General features: G+C 46.0%; 1 protein-coding gene across 1 annotated transcript; it reads left to right on the top strand.

The window, feature by feature from the left end:
- The first annotated feature begins 9,754 nt into the window (after positions 1 to 9,754).
- On the top strand, positions 9,755 to 14,671 carry pdxp (pyridoxal (pyridoxine, vitamin B6) phosphatase). Its single transcript, XM_071349576.1, has 2 exons — positions 9,755 to 10,821; positions 13,645 to 14,671. Exons 1-2 carry the CDS (start codon positions 10,221 to 10,223, stop codon positions 13,977 to 13,979), a joined length of 936 nt encoding a protein of 311 aa, XP_071205677.1. The 5' UTR covers positions 9,755 to 10,220; the 3' UTR covers positions 13,980 to 14,671.
- The last annotated feature ends 897 nt before the right edge of the window (positions 14,672 to 15,568 follow it).

Below are 15,568 nucleotides of genomic sequence, written 5' to 3'. Positions count from 1 at the left end.
ACAGTCTGCGCCCTGTAACGGCAAAGTGCAGACCTGACCCTCCTCCAGGTGCGCTCACAACGTTGGACAAAAGCCTGAGCGGAGGGAACGCTGGACTCGGCGAGCTGGGACGAGAACAGAGGAGGCTGGTACCCAAGACTACTCTGAAACGGAGATAGCCCGGTAGCAGACGAAGGAAGCGAGTTGTGAGCGTACTCAGCCCAGGGGAGCTGTTCTGCCCAAGACGCAGGGTTTCGAAACGAAAGGCTGCGTAATATGCGACCAATCGACTGATTGGCCCTTTCTGCTTGACCGTTAGACTGGGGATGAAACCCGGAAGAGAGACTGACGGAAGCACCAATCAAACGACAGAACTCCCTCCAAAACTGTGACGTGAATTGCGGACCTCTGTCTGAAACGGCGTCTAACGGGAGGCCATGAATTCTGAACACATTCTCAATGATGATTTGTGCCGTCTCCTTAGCGGAAGGAAGCTTAGCGAGGGGAATGAAATGTGCCGCCTTAGAGAACCTATCGATAACCGTAAGAATCACAGTCTTCCCCGCAGACGAAGGCAGACCGGTAATAAAGTCTAAGGCGATGTGAGACCATGGTCGAGAAGGAATGGGAAGCGGTCTGAGACGACCGGCAGGAGGAGAGTTACCTGACTTAGTCTGCGCGCAGTCCGAACAAGCAGCCACGAAACGACGCGTGTCCCGCTCCTGAGTAGGCCACCAAAACCGCTGGCGAATAGAAGCAAGCGTACCCCGAACGCCGGGGTGGCCAGCTAACTTGGCAGAGTGAGCCCACTGAAGAACAGCCAGACGAGTAGAGACAGGAACGAACAGAAGGTTACTAGGACAAGCGCGCGGCGACGCAGTGTGAGTGAGTGCTTGCTTTACCTGTCTCTCAATTCCCCAGACAGTCAACCCGACAACACGCCCTTCAGGGAGAATCCCCTCGGGGTCGGTAGAAGCCACAGAAGAACTAAAGAGACGGGATAAGGCATCAGGCTTGGTGTTCTTATTTCCCGGGCGATAGGAAATCACGAACTCGAAACGAGCGAAAAACAACGCCCAACGAGCTTGACGTGCATTAAGTCGTTTGGCCGAACGGATGTACTCAAGGTTCTTATGGTCAGTCCAAACGACAAAAGGGACGGTCGCCCCCTCCAACCACTGTCGCCATTCGCCTATGGCTAAGCGGATGGCGAGCAGTTCGCGGTTACCCACATCATAGTTGCGCTCCGATGGCGACAGGCGATGAGAAAAGTAAGCGCAAGGATGGACCTTATCGTCAGAGTGGAAGCGCTGAGACAGAATGGCTCCCACGCCCACCTCTGAAGCGTCAACCTCGACAATGAATTGTTTAGTGACGTCAGGAGTAACAAGGATAGGGGCGGATGTAAAACGCTTCTTGAGGAGATCAAAAGCTCCCTGGGCGGAACCGGACCACTTAAAGCAAGTCTTGACAGAAGTCAGAGCTGTGAGAGGGGCAGCCCCTTGACCGAAATTACGAATGAAACGCCGATAGAAATTAGCGAAACCGAGAAAGCGCTGCAACTCGACACGTGACTTAGGGACGGGCCAATCGCTGACAGCCTGGACCTTAGCGGGATCCATCTGAATGCCTTCAGCGGAAATAACAGAACCGAGAAATGTGACAGAGGAGACATGAAAGGCGCACTTCTCAGCCTTCACGTAGAGACAATTCTCTAAAAGGCGCTGGAGTACACGTCGAACGTGCTGAACATGAATCTCGAGTGACGGTGAAAAAATCAGGATATCGTCAAGGTAAACGAAAACAAAAATGTTCAGCATGTCTCTCAGTACATCATTAACTAATGCCTGAAAGACAGCTGGAGCATTAGCGAGACCGAACGGCAGAACCCGGTATTCAAAATGCCCTAACGGAGTGTTAAACGCCGTTTTCCACTCGTCCCCCTCTCTGATGCGTACGAGATGGTAAGCGTTACGAAGGTCCAACTTAGTAAAGCACCTGGCTCCCTGCAAAATCTCGAAGGCTGACGACATAAGGGGAAGCGGATAACGATTCTTAACCGTTATGTCATTCAGCCCTCGATAATCCACGCAGGGGCGCAGAGTACCGTCCTTCTTCTTAACAAAGAAAAATCCCGCTCCGGCGGGAGAGGAAGAAGGCACCACGGTACCGGCGTCGAGAGAAACAGACAGATAATCCTCGAGAGCCTTACGTTCGGGAGCCGACAGAGAGTATAGTCTACCCCGAGGGGGAGTGGTCCCCGGAAGGAGATCAATACAACAATCATACGACCGGTGAGGAGGAAGGGAGCTGGCTCTAGACCGACTGAAGACCGTGCGCAGATCATGATATTCCTCCGGCACTCCTGTCAAACCAGGTTCCTCCTGAGTAGAGGGGACAGAAGACACAGGAGGGATAGCAGACATTAAACACTTCACATGACAAGAAACGTTCCAGGATAGGATAGAATTACTAGACCAATTAATAGAAGGATTATGACATACTAGCCAGGGATGACCCAAAACAACAGGTGTAAAAGGTGAACGAAAAATCAAAAAGGAAATGGTCTCACTGTGGTTACCAGATACTGTGAGGGTTAAAGGTAGTGTCTCACATCTGATACTGGGGAGAAGACTACCATCTAAGGCGAACATGGGCGTGGGCTTCCCTAACTGTCTGAGAGGAATGTCATGTTTCCGAGCCCATGCTTCGTCCATAAAACAACCCTCAGCCCCAGAGTCTATCAAGGCACTGCAGGAAGCAGCCGAACCGGTCCAGCGTAGATGGACCGACAAGGTAGTACAGGATCTTGATGGAGAGACCTGAGTAGTAGCGCTCACCAGTAGCCCTCCGCTTACTGATGAGCTCTGGCTTTTACTGGACATGACATGACAAAATGTCCAGCAGAACCGCAATAGAGGCAAAGGCGGTTGGTGATTCTCCGTTCCCTCTCCTTAGTCGAGATGCGAATACCTCCCAGCTGCATGGGCTCAGTCTCTGAGCCGGTGGGAGGAGATGGTTGAGATGCGGAGAGGGGAAACACCGTTAACGTGAGCTCTCTTCCACGAGCTCGGTGACGAAGATCTACCCGTCGTTCTATGCGGATGGCGAGTGCAATCAAAGAGTCCACGCTGGAAGGAACCTCCCGGGAGAGAATCTCATCCTTAACCTCAGCGTGGAGTCCCTCCAGAAAACGAGCGAGCAACGCCGGCTCGTTCCAGTCACTGGATGCAGCAAGAGTGCGAAACTCTATAGAGTAATCCGTTATGGATCGATCACCTTGACATAGGGAAGCCAGGGCCCTGGAAGCCTCCTTCCCAAAAACTGAACGATCAAAAACCCGTATCATCTCCTCTTTAAAGTTCTGATAATCGTTAGAACACTCAGCCCTTGCCTCCCAGATAGCTGTGCCCCACTCCCGAGCCCGACCAGTAAGGAGTGATATGACGTAAGCGATCCGAGCTCTCTCACTAGAGTACGTGTTGGGCTGGAGAGAGAACACAATATCACACTGGGTGAGAAAAGAGCGACACTCAGTGGGCTGCCCAGAGTAACATGGTGGGTTATTAACCCTAGGTTCCGGAGACTCGGAAGACCAGGAAGTAGCTGGTGGCACGAGACGAAGACTCAGAAACTGTCCAGAGAGATCGGAGACCTGAGCGGCCAGGGTCTCAACGGCATGACGAGCAGCAAACAATTCCTGCTCGTGTCTGCCGAGCATTGCTCCCTGGAACTCGACGGCAGTGTTGAGAGAATCCATAGTCGCTGGGTCCATCTTGGTCGGATTCTTCTGTTATGCTGATGAATGAGGACCCAAAAGCGACGTAATAGTAACAGAGTCTTTATTCCAGTATTAAACAAATAATGATTCTCCTGGATATTATCAATGGTCAATCCAAAACAGGAACTGAAATCCTCTCGTCAATAGAGAGGAACGACTGGAGACGCGACCACAGACTGCAGGTCGCTTCAGGAAGGCACTGGCCGTAGCTGACATAGACACCTGCTCACACGCAGCATCTGAAGAAGGCAAAGAACACGACAGGGCGGAACAAGGACACAGGAACAGCAAACATCAAACAAGAATCCGACCAGGACAGAAGCGGAAAACAGAGGGAGAAATAGGGACTCTAATCAGAGGGCAAAATAGGGGACAGGTGTGAAAGAGTAAATGAGGTCGTTAGGAGAATGAGAAACAGCTGGGAGCAGGAACGGAACGATAGAGAGAGAGAGCGGGAGAGGGAGAGAGGGAGGAGGAGAGAGAGAGAGAGAAAGAGGGAAAGAACCTAATAAGACCAGCAGAGGGAAGCACAGGGACAAGACATGAAGATCAAAGACAAAACATGACAGACGGCCTTCCGGGGAACATAACTTCCATGTTCAGGGGTAGAACGACAGATTTCTATTACCTTGTCAGCTCGGGGATTTGATTCAGCAACCTTTCGGTTACTGGCCCAACGCTCTATCCACTAGTCTACCTGCCACCCCAAGCTTGAGGGTTTAGAGGCCATGACTATTTTCATGAATGTGTCAAGAGATACAGTGGGGAGAACAAGTATTTGATACACTGCCGATTTTGCAGGTTTTCCTACTTACAAAGCATGTAGAGGTCTGTAATTTTTTATCATAGGTACACTTCAACTGTGAGAGACGGAATCTAAAACAAAAATCCAGAAAATCACATTGTATGATTTTTAAGTAATTCATTTGCATTTTATTGCATGACATAAGTATTTGATCACCTACCAACCAGTAAGAATTCCGGCTCTCACAGACCTGTTAGTTTTTCTTTAAGAAGCCCTCCTGTTCTCCACTCATTACCTGTATTAACTGCACCTGTTTGAACTCGTTACCTGTATAAAAGACACCTGTCCACACACTCAATCAAACAGACTCCAACCTCTCCACAATGGCCAAGACCAGAGAGCTGTGTAAGGACATCAGGGATAAAATTGTAGACCTGCACAAGGCTGGGATGGGCTACAGGACAATAGGCAAGCAGCTTGGTGAGAAGGCAACAACTGTTGGCGCAATTATTAGAAAATAGAAGAAAATAGAAGAAGTTCAAGATGATGGTCAATCACCCTCGGTCTGGGGCTCCATGCAAGATCTCACCTCGTGGGGCATCAATGATCATGAGGAAGGTGAGGGATCAGCCCAGAACTACACGGCAGGACCTGGTCAATGACCTGAAGAGAGCTGGGACCACAGTCTCAAAGAAAACCATTAGTAACACACTACGCCGTCATGGATTAAAATCCTGCAGCGCACACAAGGTCCCCCTGCTCAAGCAGGCGCATGTCCAGGCCCGTCTGAAGTTTGCCAATGACCATCTGGATGATCCAGAGGAGGAATGGGAGAAGGTCATGTGGTCTGATGATTCAAAAATAGAGCTTTTTGGTCTAAACTCCACTCGCCGTGTTTGGAGGAAGAAGAAGGATGAGTACAACCCCAAGAACACCATCCCAACCGTGAAGCATGGAGGTGGAAACATCATTCTTTGGGGATGCTTTTCTGCAAAGGGGACAGGACGACTGCACCGTATTGAGGGGAGGATGGATGGGGCCATGTATTGCGAGATCTTAGCCAACAACCTCCTTCCCTCAGTAAGAGCATTGATGATGGGTCGTGGCTGGGTCTTCCAGCATGACAACGACCCGAAACACACAGCCAGGGCAACTAAGGAGTGGCTCCGTAAGAAGTATCTCAAGGTCCTGGAGTGGCCTAGCCAGTCTCCAGACCTGAACCCAATAGAAAATCTTTGGAGGGAGCTGAAAGTCCGTATTGCCCAGCGACAGCCCCGAAACCTGAAGGATCTGGAGAAGGTCTGTATGAAGGAGTGGGCCAAAATCCCTGCTGCAGTGTGTGCAAACCTGGTCAAGAACTACAGGAAACGTATGATCTCTGTAATTGCAAACAAAGGATTCTGTACCAAATATTAAGTTCTGCTTTTCTGATGTATCAAATACTTATGTCATGCAATAAAATGCGAATTAATTACTTAAAAATCATACAATGTGATTTTCGGGATTTTTGTTTTAGATTCCGTCTCTCACAGTTGAAGTGTACCTATGATAAAAATTACAGACCTCTACATGCTTTGTAAGTAGGAAAATCGGCAAAATCGGCAGTGTATCAAATACTTGTTCTCCCCACTGTACATACAGGATTAAACAACTTGACTGTCTCCATTGATCCTAGGTCCTGGCAGTTCTGTGCAGACTTAGGACAACTAAACTTTGGAGAAATACGCAGGTTCAAAGAGGAGTCTGTAATTTGCTTTCTAATGATCATGATTTTTCATGAATTCATCACTGCTGAAGTGAAAGCCATCCTCTCTTGTTGAATGCTGCTTTTTTAGTTAGCATTGCGACAGTAACAACATTTTGGGGGGGGGGATTGTACTTATTCTCCTCAATTAGGTTGAAAAAAATAGGATGATCAAGCAGCAGTTAGTGATCTTCGATATTGCACGGTACTGTCTTTCCAAGCTAGTTGGAAGATATCCAGTTTGGTGGAGCGCCATTTCCATTCCAATTTTCTGGAAGCTTGCTTCAGGGCTCGGGTATTTCTGTATACCAGGGAGCAAATTTCTTGTAACAAATGTTTTCCACTGCATCTAGGGTATTACGCAAGGTTCAATTTAGATCCTCAGTACTCCGACGTCCTCGGGTAGGTGGAGGGAGTCTGGAAGGGCATCTAGGAATCTTTGGGTTGTCAGAGAATTTATAGCATGGCTTTTGATGATCCTTGGTTGGGGTCTGAGCAGATTATTTGTTGCGATTGCAAACGTAATAAGATGGTGGTCCGATAGTCCAGGATTATGAGGAAAAACATTTAGATCCACAATATTTATTCCACGGGACAAAACTAGATCCAGGGTATGACTGTGGCAATGAGTAGGTCTGGAGACATGTTGGACAAAACCCACAGAGTCAGTGGACTTTTTCATGTGAACATTAAAGTCACCAAGAATTACAACATTATCTGCCATGGCTACAAGGTCCGATAGGAATTCAGAGAACTCAGTGAGGAACGCTGTATACGGCCTAGGAGGCCTGTAAACAGTAGCTATTCAAAGTGGATTGAGTAGGCTGCATAGATTTCATGACTAGAAGCTCAAAAGACAAAAATTATGTAATTTTTTGGGCGGGGTCAATTGAAATTTGATGTCATAAATGTTAGCAACACCTCCGCCTTTGCGGGATGTGCGGGGGATATGGTCACTAGTGTAACCAGGAGGAGAGGCCTCTTTTAACACAGTAAATTCATCAGGCTTGAGCCATGTTTCAGTCAGGCCAATCACATCAAGATTATGATCAGTGAATAGTTAATTGACTATTACTGCCTTGGAAGTGAGGGATCTAACATAAAGTAGCACTATTCTGAGAAGTGAGATATCACAATATCTTTCAATAATGACAGGAATGGAGGTCTTTATTCCAGTGAGATTGCTAAGGCAAACACTGCCATGTTAAGTTTTACTCAACCTAGATTGAGGCACAGACATGGTCTCAATGGGAATAGCTGAGCGGACTACACTCACTGTGCTAGTGGCAGACTCCACCGAGCTGGAAGGGTGGCTGACAGCCTGCTGCCTGGTCTGCACCCTATCTCATTGTGGAGCTAGAGGAGTTAGAGCCGTGTCTATGTTGATAGATAAGATGAGAGCGCCCCTCCAGCTAGGATGGAGTCCGTCACTCCTCAGCAGGCCAGGCTTGGTGCTGTTCATGGGTGAGTCCCAGAAAGAGGGCATATCATCTACAAATTCTATCTTTTGGGAGGGGCAGAAAACAGTTTTCAACCAGCGATTGAGTTGTGAGACTCTGCTGTAGAGCTCATCACTCCCCCTAACTGGGAGGGGCCCAGAGACAATTACTTGATGCCGACACATCTTTCTAGCTAATTTACACGCTGAAGCTATGTTGCTCTTGGTGACCTTCATCCTAACATCGTTGGTGCCGAAGTGGATAACAGTATCCCTATACTCTCCACACTCGCCAGTTTTAGCCTTAGCCAGCACCATCTTCAGATTAGCCTTTACTTTGGTAGCCTTGCCCCCTTTTAAACAGTGTATGATCGCTGGATGATTATTTTCAAGTCTAACATGCGGGTAATGGAGTCGCCAATGACTAGGGTTTTCAATTTGTCAGAGCTAATGGTGGGAGGCTTTGGTGGCTCAAACCCTGTAACGAGTGGAGGAGAGACCTGAAAAGGCTTGGCCTCTGACTCTGACTCATTGCTTAATGGGGAGAACCGATTGAAAGTTTCTGTCGGCTGAATGAGCGACACCGGTTGAGCATGCCGACAGCATTTCTTTCCAGAAGCCTTGAGAAAATTGTCTGGCTGCGGGGACTGTGCGGAGGGATTTATACTACTACCTCTACTTACTGGTGGCACAGACGCTGTTACATCCTTTCCTACACTCAAATTGCCCTTGCCTAACGATTGCATCTGAAGCTGTGCTTGCAACACGGCTATTCTCACCATAAGGCGATAGTTCTCCTGTATATTAAGAGTATATCGATTGCAATTGGATGGCATACATGCTCTTATACCTGTAGCTATGTTGTAGAATAATTATATAGCATGCCTACCTGCAACAGGACATTAGACACCATATGGAGCTGTGTGGTAAGCAGTGAGGGTCAGGCCCAACACTTACAAACCCTCCAGTGTATTAGCCCTCATAGTGTTAGCTGGGAAATAATCCTGCACACCCCGTGACAGGTCAGGAAAGCATGATCCCTACTAACCCTAGTATAGGCAGGCCTACTATACTTAATAGCACAGATAGTCTCTTGTTATTGTAGGGTTGGCCGTTAGACCAAATAAATGCAGTGTTGATCTGGGCCTGGACTGAGAGTCCAGGGTCTTGGTCCATTGGCACTAATCTCTGAAACACAAATAAACCAGTAGCCCTTAGAAACTTGTTGTGTAGATCTGGAAGTATTGGAAAGATGTAAGCAATATGCTTGTAGCTCCATCTTTGTCTCTGATAGACCAGGTGGGATTAAGGAAATGTCTGGTTGTGGTGTGTTGTTTTTCTATTTTAAATTGGTATTGGTACACACAGTTTTTTTTGCTAGTGTAACAGGTCTTCCCAGTATAAAAATGTGTGCAAGGGATTTTGCCATCGACAGCCATCAATACCGTTAAGCCCTGCACAACTAACGTGCTGTTTCCTATTTAACAACAGCAACAGAAATAAATGATGCTCAACTGGGACCACTGGCTTATGTGATTTATTTGGACAAAACACAACGCAAGGAGAGTACGATTTACATCTGTTACATTAGCTACCTAGCTAGGTCTCAAAACAAATTTGCTGTAGCTCTGATCTTGACTTGCAAGACACTGCTTATCTCTACACTATAGGTACAGGCAGGTACCTAGGAATATGTGCAGATCAATGTAATATAAAACCACTTCTAACACTCTTTCCCCTAAATATGCATCACCCATCTAACTATTTGTAGCTAGCTAATAAACTAAACAATCGCCAGCTGGTCGTTTTGTGAATAGAACTCCTGTGCATGGCATTCAGATTTGCTTTTTTATTTTAAAATATGTTTTTGTTGCAAACTAACTAGCTATATATCTAGCCATCTATCTGTACCCATTGCTGATGATCCTTTGATCTTATCCATGATGCCTTGACGTCTGTGTTGCAAGCTACATGCAAAACACTTAAACAAATCTTTAGGACCAATGAGAGTAGAGCTACTGAGTTCGGACGTCACATACACATGTCCATATATGGCATTGCGTTGGCAGCTATATTGGATTTTCTATGCGGTGACGTTCCTGGAACCGGGAAGCATTATACCTCTACCAATATGGCTTAGCCGCACATAAACTGTAACGGGCAAGTTTCACTGTTTTTACTGTCTCCGCAAGTTGTCAGGAGTGTTACATGTAACTCAATGTTGTAAACGGTGATTATAATCGCCGGTCAATAGGCCAAATGGTTAAAGAGGAAGCGCCGTGTTATTGCAAAATATGCTTGGTGGGTGGGTCTTAAATGCCAGCGCCAATGAAACGAATAGAATGAGCTGTATAGAACACGGGGACGTTTCAGTTTCATGTAATATAATGTCCATTTATCACCGTTGTGCACAAGTGTGGTGGAACTAGAATTACAGGGAACTAACTGTCGTAGTTCGTTCTATTTGAGTGGCGTAATCATATATTTCTGTAGACAACCACACGCGAGGTTGTTCCTCAACGCATCGTTCAGAATGGCTGGGCTGGTGAGTAGCAGAGGGTGTCACAAAATCAGGGGTTCCCAAATAAGAGAACTCCTCGACTCCAAGCTCAACGTCCTTTTTGATTGCGACGGAGTCATCTGGAATGGCGAAACGGTCGTGGCAGGCGCGCCAGAAGTGGTGACGCTACTGAAACAGCAAGGCAAAAGGGTATTTTTCATCACCAACAACTGTACTAGGCCCAGAGCGAGCTACGTAACGAAGTTTATCCGGTTGGGCTTCACTGATGTCGCAGAGGAGGAGATCTTCAGCTCGGCGTACTGCTCTGCGGCTTATCTGCGAGACGTGGCGAAGTTGCAGGGTAAGGTGTATGTCATAGGGTGCCAGGGCGTTGTGAAGGAGCTACGGGAGGCTGGGGTTTCCATAGTGGAGGAGGACGCTGACGCACCTACTGGGACCATTTACGACTACCCGTTGGACCCAGACGTAAAGGCAGTGCTGGTGGGATATGACGAGAAATTTGATTTCATTAAACTGGCCAAAGCCTGCTGCTACTTACAGAATACTGAGTGCCTGTTTCTGGCCACTGACCCTGACCCCTGGCACCCACTGCGAGGAGGCAGAATAACACCAGGTAGGTGTGTCACTAGTGAGGGTCCTACTGGCTTTTGTTCCTGCCCAGCACTAGTACAGCTGATTTTAAAGAGATTCTCCAGTACTGTTTTGTACTTATTAGCCAGTAGTTCTGAAAGTAGCACTCACGAGCTAAAAGTGGTCCCTGAAAATGGTGTACTATGTGCGAGGGGGCTGAAGCTCATTGGCTAGAACTCGAATTGTTAAGGGGCTGGCCCACATGGGGGGAGGATGTAGGGAACCTTGCAGCTTCCAGAAAACAGTCACTTTCAAACTAGGGCTTTTGTGGCTAATTGAGGTAAAACAGTAATTCTGCTCATAGACTATGCATGTACGAACTAGCGATGGGGAAACACTGAAGGCTTTGCCGCTTTCACCAAATTGTGCCAAACACAGTTAATTACTCGGCGCTTCATTATCCCTTCTCAATGTACATTAGTGACTGCTGGTCAGCAATAAATAGCTGCAGTGGATTATCAGATGTTTTTTCTCTTCCGTTTTCATCGAAACTCTGGCGCAGCGATAAATTGTTGGCTTTAGTAGCTTATAATCAGTTGGAATTCCATTTTGCCTTCTAGTTTACTTAATAAATAAATAAAGAATTTCAAATTTTATTGGTCACATTTTTAGCAGATGTTATTGATGGTGTAGGGAAATGCTTGTGTGGCATTATTTAGGATGCTTAAGACAGAAGTTAATACTATATTAAATAAAACAAATTAATTGAATAACAGTGCAGAAAGTCTGGTTCCACTTTTTTTTATTTTTTTTATAGTATGTCTTTAATGGGATTTGACCTCATACCCTCACATCCCTTAATGTCCCATAGTTCCCTACTCTACCAGCTAAGCTACCTATATTTGTAAGTATGGTGTCCAGTAGAAGTCAGTGTTTTGAAAGCAGCTTTGGAGTCAAAGAAAGCACCAGAACCACTGTGAAATCAATGGGATCTCAGATTTTGCAACAATCTGTTTGCAATAGCAAATGATCAAACGAAGCTTTGGACATCATTGATGACGTACTTCTGATAAAGTGATGCACGCATCGACACACTGCTTCGAAGTTAGCCGCTTAGCGATATCTATGCATGCCTCTGAGCTCCGGTATCAAACGTAATATCTCTAGTATGTACTACGCATTGACACAAAGCGGTAGATATGTATAGGGGTAAGTTGACTAGGCATCAGGATATGATTAACAGAGTAGCAGCAGCGTATATGATGACTGTGTGTATATAGAGTCAGTATAAATGTATATTATGAGTGAGCAAATTATGGTGTGTGTGTGTGTCAGTGTGCGTGAGTGTGCATAGATACTGTGCAACTCAGGGTCAACTCAGTCCATGTAGCCATTTTGTTAGCTATTTAGCAGTTTTATGGTTTGGGGATAGAAGCTGTTCATGAGCCTGTTGGTGTCAGACTTGATGTACCGGTACCACTTGCCGTGTGGAAGCAGAGAGAACAGTTTATTGCTTGGGTGGCTGGTTACCGATTTTCCAGGCCTTCCTTTCACACCGCCCGATATGGAGGTCCAGGATGTGGCAGGGAGCTTGGACCCAGTGATGCACTGGGCTGTCCGCACCACCCTCTGTAGCACCATGCGGTCGAGGGCAGTGCTATTGCCATACTAAGCAGTGATGCAGCAAGTCAAGATGCTCTCAACTTTTTTTTTTTTTTTTATCCGTTATTTTACCAGGTAAGTTGACTGAGAACACGTTCTCATTTACAATAACGACCTGGGGAATAGTTACAGGGGAGAGGTACAGCTGTATAACTTTTTGAGGATTTGATGGCCCATGCCAAACCTTTTCAACCTCCTGAGGGGGAAGAGGCGCTGTCGTGCCTTCTATAACGACTGCGTGTGTGTGTGGACCATTTTAAGTCCTTAATGATTTGGACACCTACTAATCATGATTAGTTGAATCAGGTGTGTGAGTGCTGGGCTGGAAGGAAAGCGTGCACATCCTGTAGTTGCCCAGGGGACCTGTGCAAGGTGAACATTATCTACTTCAATTTCACCTCAATGTAACAGGGTGAATAGGGATACCATGTAGAAAGGGTTTACTACATTTTAGCCCTATGGGGCCTGGACATACAGAATCCACATTCATTGTGACCTGTCATGCAAACCTGTTGGTTAAACAATTACAGTTTGTATCAGAGAGATGTTGTCAGTATTTGGTAGACATGGGCAGTTGTGTAGAATGGCTTTGAATGCTGTGTGCAGTGCAACTCAACCTGTTTTTGCTCCCAGCAACACGCACGTGCTGCTCTGTTCATGAAATGAAGGATACTGCTCATAATGTTGTTTATAAATTGAACCCTGACAAAGGTTGTTTCGGGCATTTCCTCACTGTCTGGCTAAGTGGTCACCTGTACTGGTCCTGGAGAGCTACTGGTGTCTAGTTGGATATTAGGTTTTGAGTGCAGGCATCTTATCAAGGTACAGTCAACTCCTAATAAGAGCACATCAAATGAGTGTAAGCTCTGTTGAATAGCAGTGCAGTTCACCAATTGGTTTTATTTTACTTGACAATACAAATATCAAGCAGCTCCAGTTGACAACAGGCATTACAAATAAAAAATGTTGTTTTATTTTAATTTTTTAGTGTGGCTTCAAAACAGCCCCAAGTCATTGCTTTGCAGAATTGTAATGCTGAATCAGGAATATTCGTGCTAGGCTGGAACAAAAGCTTAGAAACCTTAAGAATGAAGGTTTCAGACCACTGCTGTACGTCAGTATGCCGTTTACAAGTAAAAAATTGAAAAGGTAGTAACTGGTAATCTTCCCTGACTCTCTGGCGCCGCTTCCTCCTCTCCCTCAGGTTCAGGAAGCCTCACGGCCGCTGTGGAGACAGCCAGCAGCAGGAAAGCCACGGTGATCGGGAAGCCCAGCTGCTTCATGTTCGAGTGCATCGCCAGCCAGTTCAACCTGGACCCCAGCCAGTCCCTCATGGTGGGTGACCGCCTGGAGACTGACATCCTGTTTGGGGCTAACTGTGGCCTGGACACCATGCTCACCCTGACCGGAGTGTCCACTCTAGAGGAGGCGCGCGGCTACAAGGACAGTGACGACCCCGAGCGGAAGGACTTCGTGCCAGATTACGTGGTGGAGACCATTGCCGACTTCATTGAAGCGTATGAAGAGGAGGAAGGCTGAGGAGGACTATAGAAAGAGCAGACCCCTGAAGCTGTGCCTGAGAGACCTGGGTCATGTTCATTAGAGTACGCAACGGAAAGCGGTTTAAACCGCTTTGCAACGGAAAGTGAAAATTCCCTCCCTGTTTCAATCCATTTGGTGCCTAATGAACACGACCCTGGATATATCAGAAAAGGGATTAGTTTGGTGGTGTTATACGCAGTCATTTGTAAAGCCTTTAAGAAGTCAGTGTGATGTGTTATAGTGCTTGCGACAGGCATGCTGTGCTTTTTATGCCGATAATCTTTGTCATGAGGCATGTAAAGATGTGGCATAACATTTTGGAAATGTTTTTGCAATTTACATGCTTATGGCAAGTGATAATGACATTGACCAGGATTCAATCAGAGATGCGTTGTAGACAAGCCCATTTCACTACAGACAATGAAGATCGCTTTCACGGTAAAACGCTGAAGATGTCGACTCATGAGGAAATTATCTTTTAAATGTCAAGCACTGTGCACTTGTATACAACATGTCTTTGATTGAATACAGGCCATTGTGTAGTATTTTGGAAAGTTTTATGAATGGTGGCATAAGGCCACCTGGAACATTATTTACGGACACCAATAATGCAGTGTGAGACTCCACCTGGTTGTAGTTCCTAGTGTTCATTATTTGGGACATTTATTGGTGTAGTAGGAATGTCTTTGGTTGTACTGTAGTATATCATAGACGTCACCATATGAGCCCAATATACAAGCTGTTCTATTTTCCTTGAGACCATCCAGTGTTGAAATGGACTGGGATCCATCAAAGTGAATCATAACACCCAATGTAAATGGACTGAAGTCATCTAAACCAACTGTGCTGTTCCACAGTCAAAACATAAGATAATGTAAGCTGAATGCTTCCCTTGCAGCACCTTCATCTTTAGTACACCAAACCAAATACTGTGTTAGGTTTGAATCCAACAACTGGTATACAAATCAAATTTATTTATATAGCCCTTCGTACATCAGCTGATATCTCAAAGTGCTGTACAGAAACTCAGCCTAAAACCCCAAACAGCAAGCAATGCAGGTGTAGAAGCACGATACCAAATGTTATTTTTGGAGCCAACTGTCCAACATTTAGCTCTGGATATATGGAAATGGGGCTGGAGAATTGGTTTGATGGAAATATGGATAAAAGACTTGGTTTGATATTGGTTAGTTTTCCCACCAAGTCAAACCTTGGCTAATATGTGTGCCAGCAGCCTTGCTGTAGTTTTGGATCCTTTGGTTAATGAATCCTTGACTGTATCAAACATGACATGGACATTGTTCTCACTTCTCACCTTTCTAAAGAACAGAGCATACGAGTGGTCCTGAATTGATCATTACCAACAATGAAATGTGTAGGACTGTACGTAGATCTAATTACCTTTTGATAGGCCTTCAACTGATCAATTCTACAAGTAATAATATTTGAATAGATCTTCAAGTGATACCAATGTTCAATGAACTGAAATGTGAATTTGCAGTGGAAATTATTGTACAGTAGTTTGGTATTTGAAAGTCAAAAAGGAACTAGTATGTTCCTTAACCATACCACTATAAAATGTTAAG

Source organism: Salvelinus alpinus, chromosome 18 (genome assembly GCF_045679555.1).
Source record: "Salvelinus alpinus chromosome 18, SLU_Salpinus.1, whole genome shotgun sequence".
NCBI classification, from domain to species: domain Eukaryota; kingdom Metazoa; phylum Chordata; class Actinopteri; order Salmoniformes; family Salmonidae; genus Salvelinus; species Salvelinus alpinus.
This window is presented reverse-complemented; position numbering and strand designations above follow the sequence as displayed.